The 13290-nt window shown below is 40.0% G+C and overlaps 1 protein-coding gene across 1 annotated transcript in view; it reads left to right on the forward strand.

The window, feature by feature from the left end:
* Nucleotides 1-13290, forward strand: part of lpgat1 (lysophosphatidylglycerol acyltransferase 1) — a 74012-nt gene that overhangs the window by 19067 nt on the left and 41655 nt on the right. Inside the window, exons 3-4 of the mRNA XM_012869124.3 lie at nucleotides 10025-10143; nucleotides 12102-12197. Coding sequence (XP_012724578.2) covers nucleotides 10025-10143; nucleotides 12102-12197 — 215 coding nt within the window. The remainder of the gene's footprint in view (nucleotides 1-10024; nucleotides 10144-12101; nucleotides 12198-13290) is intronic.

Raw genomic sequence — 13290 nt, forward strand, 5'->3', positions numbered from 1 at the left:
AAGAAAACAGAAGGAATCTGCAAGGATGGCAGTACTTTTTCACATTGCTGAAGGTCTTTGAAACAAATGCATTCAGATCAATCGTAATCTGGGCAGGAAACAACAGAGCTAATTGTCTTAGTATATCTGATAATCATTTTGAAAACAAACATTTGTCTTGTTGACAGCCAGCATTATGTTCAATTATTGTCACACATCCTGTTTGGCACTATTTGTTTTCTATTCTTATTTAAGATTTGTGATGTTTTGCTTGGTACGACAGAAATTTCCGGAAATCTTCATCCGTATTAAAGATAAGAACGGCAGCCACGTCTCCTTTTTTTTTTTTTTTTTTTTTTTTTTTTTTTTTGCAGTGCGTTTCAGTTTCTTGGAAAAATGCAGGTTTTAATGTTTGTTTACGAGGGTTTAGATGATGTTAATCCTGTTGGACTGCAGTAAAAGTGGTTGCCTCTGTGATTGTAGCCTAACCTTTATTCTGTCGTGAATGCATCTTAGCTTTATAGGTTAGCCACTTCAGTTGGACTGGAGGGGGTTGTGAACTCCCTGATCAGATTACGTTTGTCACAAAATAACCTGGAATAAGGTTAATATTTTTGATAATGTAGCTGGTGAATCACTCTTCCTGTCTCTCTAAGCATCAGCAGTTCAAATCTATTAGTTTGCATTTGAAACATCTACAATTTTTCCTTTCATTTGCCACTTAACTTTTTTTTTTGTTTTTGGTCCTGTTTTGTTTTTCAGCTTGACATTCTGGTGTTTTGGTCAATACTTGTTCGATGGATTTCTGTACTGTTGGCAGGGTTCCTACTTAGTCAAAACTGTTGTTGGGTTAGTACTGTACTTTTTTGTTTTACAGGGAATCCCCGCTTCAAATGCAGTATAACAGGAATAAGTAGAAATTAATGTACAGCACATCAAGCACAACATAACGGCTGCCTAGAATTTTAAAGACCACAGAAGAAGAATATGTCAACAGTGGGAGATAGCATAGTACTGTTTGTGATGTTGACTGTTCTCAATGTAACCAAAGTTATAATTCAAAGTCACCTTAAGCAAAAGTTTAATGTCGTCTGTCCACATAAAAACTTTATTCTCTGCGTTTATTATAGGGCTGGATATCATCTAGGATGAGCCGATACGATTCTCAATACATGGCTCACGATATATTATTCTTGATATAGCTCAGCTTGATTTGATTTGACTCCAATATCGATATTTATTACTTTCAAATCAATGCCCAAAGTCTTTCAATCAACAAAACCAGCCGAATATTATATTTATGTTCAGTTTATTGAACACTGATATATTAACAGGAAAATAAATCGCATTTGCTTCAGTGCATTTAATGTATTACAGAAAACCAAAATGTGCCCAAACGTCTGATTTTTAGGGACGACGGCGCTTCTAAAATCCTGTCGGCCGTTCTAAAAATTATTCTCACTTGCACTAATTCGCTGTGAACAGTAACAGTGCACTGTAATACTGCCCCCTAGTGGCTGGGAGGTATATCAATATTGAAAGCCAGAATATCGATATTAAATTGTTTTTAAAAACATCGATATTAATCTTTGTATCGATTTTTATGCACAGCCCTAATTTATTACTTGGGTGGCTTTTAGGCAAAAAAAAATTGTGCGCATGTTGAATTTCAAAGAATAGAGCACCAATTAGTGGCACGGTGAGGAAATTGCCTCATTTTCATGTCTCTGTTGCTGTGTAACCATGATATTAAAATGAGCCCAAATATGTTAACAGAAATGGGGAAAAAATAAAAAATTTAATGGATTGTTGTGTAAACAGGGCCTTACAAGTATCTTGGCATACAAATTGAGAAGAAGCTTTCATCCAAGCTTCTTCTCAACTAATGTTTTTCTCAGATACAGATCTTGTTTTTCTTTCAGTACGAGGAAGCATCTTGTCTTAATGACCTTCCTGTCTCTGTTAGGCTACTATCATGTTGTTTATATGAACGCACCGGCTGCCACCGCTCTGCATATGTTGAACGGTGTCATTCACGGAGCACTACGGTTCATATTAGGGTGTAAATCTTTCAATTTATATTTCTCGGGCATCATTATCAATTTATATTCAACCGGGCATCATTATCAATCTGTAGACGCGTGCATTGGTACATTTTCATTTAGCTATTCTTGGATTGTTCCCCACCTTATTTATCCTCCTATGTTGTTCGGCAGGTTTATAGCTGTACTGATGCACTTTGAGAGCTTTACTGACTTTTCTATGTTGCTCTCAAACATCCGTCCCATACTGCTCTGTGTCGTACTGTTAAATCGTTAAAAATTACCGCAACGGTCTAATATCCTTTAGCACCTTTGTTAGTGCGATCAGAAGTTTGGAAAAAAGCATTTTTTGGACCTGGACCGCTCTACAGCAGGACCTGAAACTATCCACTTCAACTTCTCTGAGAAAATTTTAATTTACTTTACCAAAGTCCTCCTACGAAACCTGCTCTTGTTTTTAGGCAATATTTTATTAGCTTATTCAATTGAAATCGAATGTTTTAATTACTTATGTAACTGTGTTTGTTCGTAACATTTTTTTGTGTTGCTTTTTGCTTTATGATCTCTCATAACCCCCAGATAAACACTGTTTTCTTCTTAGACAGGAACAATGTGTTGTTTTTAAATCTATCTGGTCTAGGTGCCAAACACGAATTTGAAACAGAATTTCTGAGCCTTTCTACACATAGTGCAGGTAGAAACGTATTGTTCTACATTTGTCGAATCATAATTCAGTCCAGACTTGACAAGCTTAAGCGTTTTTATAGATTTTAACGTGGATTTAAATTGCCTAAGTGAAACAAGAATAAAACAAAACTGCTTGCTTTACCACTCTGCTGAAGCACAAGCTAACCTGCACATTGCTCTGGCTCACGAGTAAATTCTGATTCGGTTAATGTCTTTGATGCTTAGAGTGCGGAAAATCTTTGATACTAAAGTCTGGAAAATATAAGGCATCTGAAGTGGAAAACTGTGCTGCTGTTTCTGTGAAATACATGAAAATTGATGCTGAAGGGAATCTGGTTCCAGCAGAGCCGTCACCACAGTGCTATAAACTCAGAAAAAAAGCCGTTCTGCACATTTTTTACAGGGAAAGTGACTTCAGGTAATTGATGCAGGCCAACACAGCAGACAGGTGATCAGATTATACCTGAATTGAACTTTTTGGACCAAATACTTCTTCATCCTCTGCAATAATATTCATTGTGCTAATGGTGCATGACTTTTCCCATCGGCATCCGGCAGTGATGTGGGTTTTTATGATTGGGATCATGTTCTGTGCCGTTCGTGACCAAAGTCACCAACGTTTATCACAGTTTGTTGCGCGTCACAGTGACCTCACACAAACACAGACGAATGGAAAGCTGGATAACGTTTCAAAATTGTGTAAGGCGTTTTTAGAAAATGCAGACTTGGGCCACTGTTTGGTTCTCAGCTGCTGGTTTCAGCTTATCTGAACAGGACGAAGCGCTGTTTGCAGCAAAGTGATCTCAGCGCAATAATAAAACGAGACGCTGCGAACTAACGACGAGCACAGTCTGTCTTGAGAGGTTTGGAAAGTACAGCGTGAAGTGCCTGTCCTCTGCCGGGGTTTGCAGCGGTAACGAGAAAAGGCACCCGAGCCATTTTAAGGCTTCAGTCTGGATGTCGTTTTTCATAACGTGTCATGTTTTAATGTTTTACTCGAACCTGTCATGATGCATTGACTTGCCTTCTCACATTTGGATTATCATTTCTGGCAGAAATATGGATTTAAATGTGCAGGCAGAGGTAATGCTCCTGAAGAAAAGCATTTTTTTTTATTTTTTTTTTTCAGGTATCGCCCCTCTAGAAATCCTTATTTGACACTTAAGCTTTTAGGCTTCAATTGTGTGCACAATTCTCATCAGGAGTGGGGGGGATTGCTGTAAGCAATGGCTTAAAAACGAAATTTTATATGGATCAGTTTAATAATGTAAAAAATCTAATTTGCCCTTGCTTTTAGATATACTATCTTAGGTATTATGCAACACTTATTAATGTACGGAGGTGCCTTTTCCCTCCTGTGGGATCCAACAATAAGCTGTTGTACCCCACTGCATTTAAAAAAGCAAACAAAAGGAGCTTTAAATTGTGGTTATGTGTAGGAGAGTCATTGGTACTTGTTGATGGCATAAAAATTATTTCTAAGAGCAGTAAAAGAGCATTAAATTAGGGTTACTCATTCCTGTATGAACCCTGTGATTTCCAACTTTACAAATCGTCGGGTTTCATCAGCTCAGTTACCAAAAAACTGTTGACTTTGTCGAATGTAAAAATGTTCCTCTTTATGTGGAAGATAAGGAGATGTCGAGATGAGCTGCCGGTTGTCACTTTACAGGAGAAGATGGGTGTCAAGGTCAGTGGCACAACGTTTGGCTGACCGCTGATGCCGGATTAGATCCCGTGCCTGCAGCGTTGCTGTCATCCCGCCGCGATAACTGTGTCATTTCTCAAAGACAATTTCCCTAATGTATTCTATCTGACAGATGACCCATCTCTGATATCAGCTATGCTTCACTCCTGCAGCAGTGGCTTGTAGGAAGGCACGCTCCGTGTGAAATGACATTTCCTTAAGAGGGTACGCACACACCCTGCGGACTTCTGTTCCATTGATAGACACGAGTTGTTGTTTTTTTTAGCTACGCTGCTCTTGATACCTGTTCTCAGTATTATTATTATTATTTTTTTTTTCATTTGGACACTGGAGGTTAAACAAAGGCTGAAACTCGCCATGGCAATTGAGGGGAAATTGCTTTTCTGAAGACGTAAAACTCCATTTGATGAAATAAAACGTACAACAAACACCCAGAAATGTGAGGTGGAAACATCTGACAAATGTTTCCAGACTGAACATTTCCACTGAATCTTAATCTCCCCGCAGGCCCCAGTACACAGGGGCTTCAGTCCTGCTCTGCAAATTTCACTCTCGCACATATAAGAGTTGCACTGCACTATAACTGGTCCGACCTGCCCTAATTCCTGGGATATCACCTGTACAGGCTGCAGCCGGGCTGGATCCTCTCACCTCCCTTGCCTCCTCCATCTTATTATGCAAAGCTGTTCAAGTGTGTTTAATTTGCAATTGAAGCGTCCAAATGTCCCCAGCGGGGGACCTAGTGTGGTCACAACCTCAGCTCACGTAAGCTCCGTTTCCTCCTTTGTTACAACTCCCGTATGTCTTCTATCAATACCCTGATATGGGAGACTGGGCGGTGAACTCAGTAGTGCGCTCTGAATAGACACCTGAGAGTGTAGATCAGGAGAGCAGAACACAATCTTGTTAGGGTGGATTGACACGGGGCATTGTGAGGGAGAAGGTATGTGTGAAGTAAAGGGCTCACCATCCAGGAACTGTAACCAGGAACACTTACTTTGGCTCTAAACACGCTGGGAAGACTGGATTGAACAAGTAGATAATGACATAGCATAATTATCTGTATAGATTGATAGGCAGACCTGCAGTTGGGTGAAAAAAATTGGAAAATTGGGTTACCCTACGTAGGGTTTCCCCCAGCATATTATTTTGCAAAGTTCCCCCACACTGCAAAAACAAAACTAAAAATAAGTCAAATTTTCTTGAAATTAGTGCATTTATCCTTGATTTTAGCAGGTAAATAAGATGATTTGCCAATGGAATGTGATTTTTACACTTAAAATAGGAACAACTCATCTCTATCATCTTATTTCAAGTGCAGGATGTCTAATTATTTTATTTTAGGGGTGAAAATACTCACTCCATTGGCAGATCATCTTATTTACCTGCTAAAATCAAGGATAAATGCACTAATTTCAAGAAAATTTTTACTTCTTTTTAGTTCTGTTTTTGCAGTGCAGGCTAAGCATCGTTAGTTTATTTTAAATGCGTTGATGTTTGAGAGCGACATAAAAGCGGTCATTAAAGTTCCCGTCCGGGAGAGAACCTCCCGATCTAAATAGCTAACACGCTAGCTGTTATTAGCTCGACGCGCACTACCTCCATGCTGCGCCCCTCCTTCGAGCTGCAACGCTCCATGGGAGCACGCGCACTTCCCAGAGCCCACAACAACACCTGCCTAGCGTATTTTCTGGGGGTAACCCTGCTACATCACAGCAGACGACACTGTTTAATGTTTTGAAGCCTTCAGGAAGAAACGGCATATGCATAATTTAAAGAGGTATTAAAATAATTTGAGCTACTTCAATTGGAGGACGTTCAAAAAAAAAAGCTGCCATTATGCCCAAACGCTATAATCCCCAAAGTGGACCGCAAGATGCTAAAAGAAGTCTGCAGACCTACCAGCTGGGCCTTTGCTGCTGTTGATGTGGAAGTGCTAGTCTGTTTAATAAGACAGAGACTTCCGACAAGGATTAAACCATTAGCTCTTGAAGAAACACTCTGAATGCAGAATAATGTTTAGAAAGTATAAATAATAACCCAGACGTTTAAGGATCAGGCTGTTTGGACAGAGGAGTTCAGCACTGAATTATTTGGACATATGTGGCATATTTTACAGCAGAGTGACAGCATTGTTCGATAAAGAACAATTGTGAAGCATGGCGGGGGAAGTGTCATGGTTTGGGGGCGTCTGGGGTTTAGTCAAAGCCCGGATCCTAATCTCACTGAAGTCACTAAAATGGTCTGCGCACGGAAGAAACCCTGCAAACATTTTACAACTTGTTTCTTATTTTAGCATCGTTAGCATTGGTAGTTCCTACAAACATCCGTCTGTTTGTGAACTTTCTCCACAGACACCTTTATTCTGCGTTTTAAAGGTAGCTAAATGAACAGCCGACGTTTTTCCAAGACGTCATCTCCGACTCCTCTCTGATGCTGAACATTTCTACTTTCGCTCTGTGTAAGCCAATGTCACTGAATCATTTGGAGATTAAGATAAGATAAGATAGGCTTTATTGATCTCACATTGGAGAAATTCACTTGCCACATCGGCTCATTAGTCAATAATCAGAAGAAGGTGCAAAAGTAGGAAAGATGCATTAGTTATATACAGTGCATCTTCATATATACAGTGGATCAAAGAAAAGAGAAAAATAAGAATAAAAATACAAAAAGAAATGGGCAGATGATGTCTCATTTACATTCACGGTGAATGCTTCTATCAAAACTGACAATAATGAACTGAAATGTAGAATTTATCCAGCGTTTTTAACCATCCGACGCCGTTAGCGGACCTTTAATGACATCCTCTTGTTGCCATTCATGTTCTGAACTCACCATATCTGCTATTTTACTCAATATGAGTCTATACATGGTAAAAAAGTACAGCTTTCCCCCCAATTTGTGTTCCTATCAATCCTTGATGTTGTGAAGGACACATTTACGGGTGGTGCTATGACATGAAAAAAATGTATTTGACTCTATTTCCAAATAATTTGAGTACCACAGTCATAACCGCATCAGTCGCTGACACGGCTTATTTTTCCAGCGAAGCCGTTGACGCTGCGTTTTAATGTCATTACGAGGCGATTACTGTTTGGTAACGCGCGCTCCGTAGCTGCTGGCAGTCCCGTAAATGACGCCGATAGCCATTTTGTTGTATAAGAGGACGACTCTGCCTCCTTCTGCTCTGGAGCCTCCCAGCTGATTTGCGGGGAAACCCATCAGCATAAATCTGTGTGGGAGCAGCTCGCACAAACATGCAGCCATGTTTCTCCGTCGTTTTTTGTTTGCGTTCTGCTTTGAACCTCCTGGAGAACGGAGGCCGGCGATCATAAAACGTGCACACAAGGTCGTAAAGTGGCCAGCTGGACCTGAGCATGTGTGTGTGTGTGGGGACAGGCAGCAATGACTTATGGGAACTCCTCCTTTTTAGTGGACAGTGTTGGGTTTGTATAGCGTTTTTTTGTTGAGATTTAAATCTTTTCAACATATTGTTTCATGTTGCGACATGTGCAGGCCCTATCTGGATCGGCGTTTCTTGTCTGTATTCTTATTTCACCCTTTTTTTCTTTTTTTAAATAATCCACACTGTCGCTGGCATTTCAATGACGTCGGTTACGAAATGAAACAGAAATGAGTCACGTCTGCACAACCTTTTGTCAGACCCTGATCAAAATTGCTTTGTGGGAAGGTAAGGCCGCCATGTACCTGCGCCTGGCTTGATCTTCCTGTTCTTGGCCTAGAGAACTGCAGCTTGCAGCTATATTATTTTTTTTTTTTTTTTTTGCTCCCTGCTATTTTTATTTCTTTTACAGTGGGAGAAAAATAAAGCTGCAGTTCTGCTCTCATGGAGGCCTTTATGTTGATTCAGTCAGGAGGGAAGCATTATTTGTGCGCATGCAAATAAGCCTCACGTCATGTCGCTGCGAGTTTCTGAGCTAACGTGCAGCTTTTCCAGCAGGTAAGGTCAGGGATTTCCCTTAACAACAATGCTGCTGGTCTTAACGTTGACTTGGAGCTTGATCGTTGAATGTTTAAGCAGAGGAAGTTATTTTCTACGTTTTTTTTCCCCCAACAACAGACCAGAGCGCTAAAGTCATCCTCTGCTCCGCTCGGTGGTCACAGATAAAAAGTGAATGCCATTTCCTGAAACTTCACTTCTCCTTCCTCATTTCCAAACCACACACCAACATTTGATCGTGCTGCACGGATCAACGTGCGTCTTCATTAATGATTCAGCAAAGCAAAGAGCATAGAATCGTTCTGCCTGTCCACAACACTGGAGAAGATCTGACAATTGATCACGTTTTTTTATTTGGCTTTATCATATGAACCTGCTTTAAAACAGCTTGATCCCTTGTTTTTTTTTTTTTGTTTGTTTTTACTGTAAAGCCAACATGACGATAAACGCTTTATAGCTTCCCTTTTCATTAAATGCTACGCAGAACACAACTTTATCACCAGTTTTCTGAAAAGCTGCTTTAATCGTACATAGAAAAGCCTCTATGTTGCTAGGAGGACCGATTAGATCTGATTCTTGCTTGTTCTGAATGAAATTTGGTGATAAGGTCCAGATTAGTAAAGCTGTTCCAGGGATGTACAGTGCTTATGATTAATGCACGGAAGATATGTGTCAGCAAACATGATGCAGGACGGTTTGTTGTCTGAATGATGAAACCAGGGCAGGGATTGTTTGTTCAAAGCCTTATGCCTGTTGAGACAGGGTGGTATTTACTATGTACTTAGGAAAACTCACGCTTTTCAGTTTTGTTGATAAAAGGAAACACGCCCATTCTTTGGCTTTTCTGTGTTTAAACTAAACTTGTTGTCTTCTATAAACTGTATGACTCTAAGTTCCTCTTCAACCATTAGACTGTCCCTCTGTCTCAAGAGACCCTACGATCGAACGTGGCTAGATTGGAGCTAATTTTGCACTAGGAAGTCTCCCTATAAAGGAAATGTAAGGTTTCTGCACCTCCACCATCAGGGGTGGAGTACGGATATTATGATGAACTGCTCACATGAAGGATCTAAGGTGTTTTGAGTTATTCTGCAAATGTTTAATATTTGCCTTATAATTCTGCATTTTCATTCTCCTTACCCCTCGATGCAAGGGCTTCTCTGCGACAGTGAGAAAAATACATACAATTTACACACAAACACAGAACTTCAATCGTTCTCACAGTAACGAGCCCGTATGCACAATTTGGAGGTGTGAGTGCTCCTTCCCATCCAGTTTTGTTTGTTAAATTCATTAGAAGGTTCATTTGAATCTTGAATCCTTCCATTTATTTTTAATGTAGTACCTAAACATTGCTGCTGAGCTAGTCTACCCCTTCATTTAAGCTGCACTTCTTTGGATCCATACATTTTGAAGGATGGGAATGAGGCTGTAGCAGATTCTTGACTGTTGACGGTCGTGTCTTAATATATTTACAACATAGAATTTAGGGTTTAAAGACCAAAGATATCAATGAAGTTCAGAAAAAGGTCAAGAACAAAGCAGCACTTGGAAAATTAAGAATTTTCTCTGTGAAAATTAAAAGAAGTGAGCGTTAATTTTTAAACCTGACAATTAACAATGTTTCTCTGGTTTGTTTTTCAGTCACAGAGTGGGGTGATGATGTACGGGACATCTCTGAAGAAGAAGCCATGGTCATCGTCAATCATCAGTCCACTGGGGACGTTTGCACCCTCATGATGTGCCTGCAAGACAAGGGCACGGTAAGACATTCGGGAACATAGAGGGGTTTCAAGGCTGCAGAGGTGTAACGTCAGCACGAGTAACAAGCAGAGCAGCGGCTGTGATGTTGCTCCCAGCGTTTTCCGAACCCGGGTTGACGATTTTTATTCCAAATCAAGATGCAGTCGGCTCTGGTTCTTACAAGCATTAAGCTCGGCGGATGCCATTTTTGGCTGCTGTGTGAAGTGGAATGAGCGCAGCTTTCCGAGACAACTGAAATCTGTCCACTATACGTTAATTATCACCATAGAGCGGTATTACGGTGTTTTTGAAGTCGTTATGGAGGAAAATAGACGAGTACAATTGTCCTGGTAAAGGCTCAGCTATTTTTTCTGTAGTTTATTTCTTAGAAATAGAGCATTAAACCTAAGGAAAACTCGTCTTTCTGTAAAACATTTTAATGGACTTGAACTAAATTTATTCTTTTTCTATTAATTTCCGCTGTTTTTAATGTTTTGTCCCCTTTAAACACAAAGGTAGTAGAAGAATGTAGTTTTCCAATAGCCATTTTCTTAAATTTTTCTGATATGCAGCAGCATATTAATTCGGATTTCATTATTAGATTGCAGCCATGTTACCATTTACAGTTTTTAGTAATATGATTTGCAAACTCATCAAAACCCCTATTTTTGTTGGACAGTGTTTGGCCGTTTACTGGAAATGCATTTAGGAAAGCGTTAAACATTCAGATTTGTTGTGTAATTGAAAATATCTACACGGATGCAGTTGTGTGCAGTGAAATTACAACTCGCTCGTGCTGCGACCATAAACCATAAACTGGCACATCGACGCAAAACACACAGGTGCCTTGACGTGATTTTTGAAGATTATCAGCGTGTGGAATTAAACGATTATTAGACGATTAATGTTTAAGTTCAAAACAGCTAATTATTAATTCAGTTATCCTAAAAATTAGACAATCGCTGATCCTCTCTGCAAGTAGCGTAAGCATCATTAAAGAAGCTGGCTGTTCTTAGAGCACTGTATCCATACTGGAAAGTAGAGTTGAAGAAAGATGTGCAATCCCACATCGATTTTGTATTTAAAGCAAAAGGTGCCCTGACAAATCCAAAAAAAGGTCAAAAAATAAAACCTAATCATGTATTGCATGCATACACAGTACAGCTTGTGGACATACTTTTCAGTAGGCCCATGTTTCTTTTTTCTTTTTTTTTTAGTATGGCACTAGCAGCCTTTATTTGAAAGTGGACTAACAGGAAATGGGGTTAAGAGCGAGAGAGGGGAAGACATGCGGCAAAGGTTTACCAGTCCGGAGTCGAACCAAGGCAGCCTAACAGGGGCCCCAAAAAAGAGAATTTAAATTTTTTTTTTTTATTTCTTCTTTTTTTTTTTTTATCATGGGGCCCAAAATTACTGGCGGCACCAACGCCGTGATCAGTAGGCCCACATTTGTTAGAAAATCCTTTTTTTTTAATTGGACTTATGTAATATAAACATTTTATAAGACTGGATTTTGTGTTTTCATTATCTGTAAGCTCTAAACCTTGAAATTAACAGAAATAAATATTTGAAACGTGCTTATCTGAATCAGAGTTTTATGTTATTTAATGGAGTCACTGATATAAACTCTATAGTGATACTGTAATTTGTCAAATTTGACGGTCTGTTTCCATTGGTTACGTCTGTATCGTGGTTGTTTGATTATTTATTTTTTTGCTCCGGCTGGTATGGCCCTGGAAGTGCAGAGTCACACTCAGCAGACATGATCGTGACCCATCTCAACCGCTGCATCCCTGGCCCAGTTTATCCTCTTAGCGAGGAGAGGCCAGTAAGCCGGAGCTGCATTTGTGCAGGTCATGAGGGCGGAAGTGATCAGAGGGAACGATATCTGAGCAGAAGGAAAAATGAGAGGTTGTAACAAATGTTCATTGTATTTCTGCTAATTTCTTTTTTTTTTTTTTTGTCTTTTTCCCCCCAGGTGGTGCGGAAAATGATGTGGTTGATGGACCATGTGTTCAAATACACCAATTTTGGTCTAGTGTCCCTGATTCACGGGGACTTCTTCATCAGACAGGTAGGAGAGTCAACGTTCTTAGAGTAATTTTTGCATTCTTTTTAAATATTTCACCACTCTTGTGTTTAGCCATCAACATTGATTGAGGGGTGGGTGTTCTGCTTGGCCCATCTGGCTCCATTAAGGTAGCTGCTGAAGCAGAGCAGAGTCTACATATGTGCAGGGCTCCTGCTAGTCAGCGAGTTCTTTTAGCATTGAACTTAATCTTATTGTAGAGGGTGTGTTTTTAACATCTAATCCTTCGCTTAAATCTGATCACTTTATTATTTTCTGGTAGCAGAGTTTTGCTTTATGCTAATCAGATTGTGAATGATACTGTGCCCAGTGGGAAGTTTGTAGGGGTTGGACTTTGATTCCAGGATCTGAAAGTGTTGGGTTTCAGATTTATTTATTACTTGTTTTGTTGTTTCATTATTTATTATTCATCTACGCAAAGGAGAACCAACCAACAAAACCCGGTTATTGGTCTGTCCCTGTCTGTCAAGCTAATAACAGCTAGCGTTGGCTTATGTTGTCTGGGAGGTTTTCTACTTCACTATTGCAGATACAGGAGCTGTAAGACTGGTTTATGCTTGACTTGCGTACTTTCCGCACAAACACGTCTGCCACATTCATGCTCCGTGCTGCTTTTCCTCCGAAGTAGCATTATTCTCCCAGGCTACGTTCAAACTGTAGGGAAATGTGATCCAAGTCCGATCTTTTGCCCACATGCGACCCATTTCTGTCTTTTTCACGGCAGTGTGAACGGCCCAATTCCACCAAGCAGAATCCAGCCAGCTGACCTTATTATGTTTCTCTCAAACAGCCGTGTCAAACTGTTAGCTTAGCATGTAGCGCCATTCAGCATTTTGTTTTTCTGGTCTGTCTGAAAAAGTTCCTAAGGACCACGCTTTTGTGTTTATCTCGTCTATAAAGACGTTTTAATTTTTTCTGCTGGCTGGTCTCTACTTTAGAACCTCCAGCAGAGGCTCTATATTTGGGCCAGGTGAGCGGCTGCAGGGAGGTGACGGGCTGAGCGCCTCTGTGCGACAATTAAAATGTGAAAGGGTCAGTTTATATTGATTTTGAGGCAAATCTCTCTTTGAATAATTCA

The sequence above is a fragment of the Fundulus heteroclitus genome, chromosome 15 (assembly GCF_011125445.2).
Source record: "Fundulus heteroclitus isolate FHET01 chromosome 15, MU-UCD_Fhet_4.1, whole genome shotgun sequence".
In the NCBI taxonomy this organism is placed as follows: Eukaryota; Metazoa; Chordata; class Actinopteri; order Cyprinodontiformes; family Fundulidae; genus Fundulus; species Fundulus heteroclitus.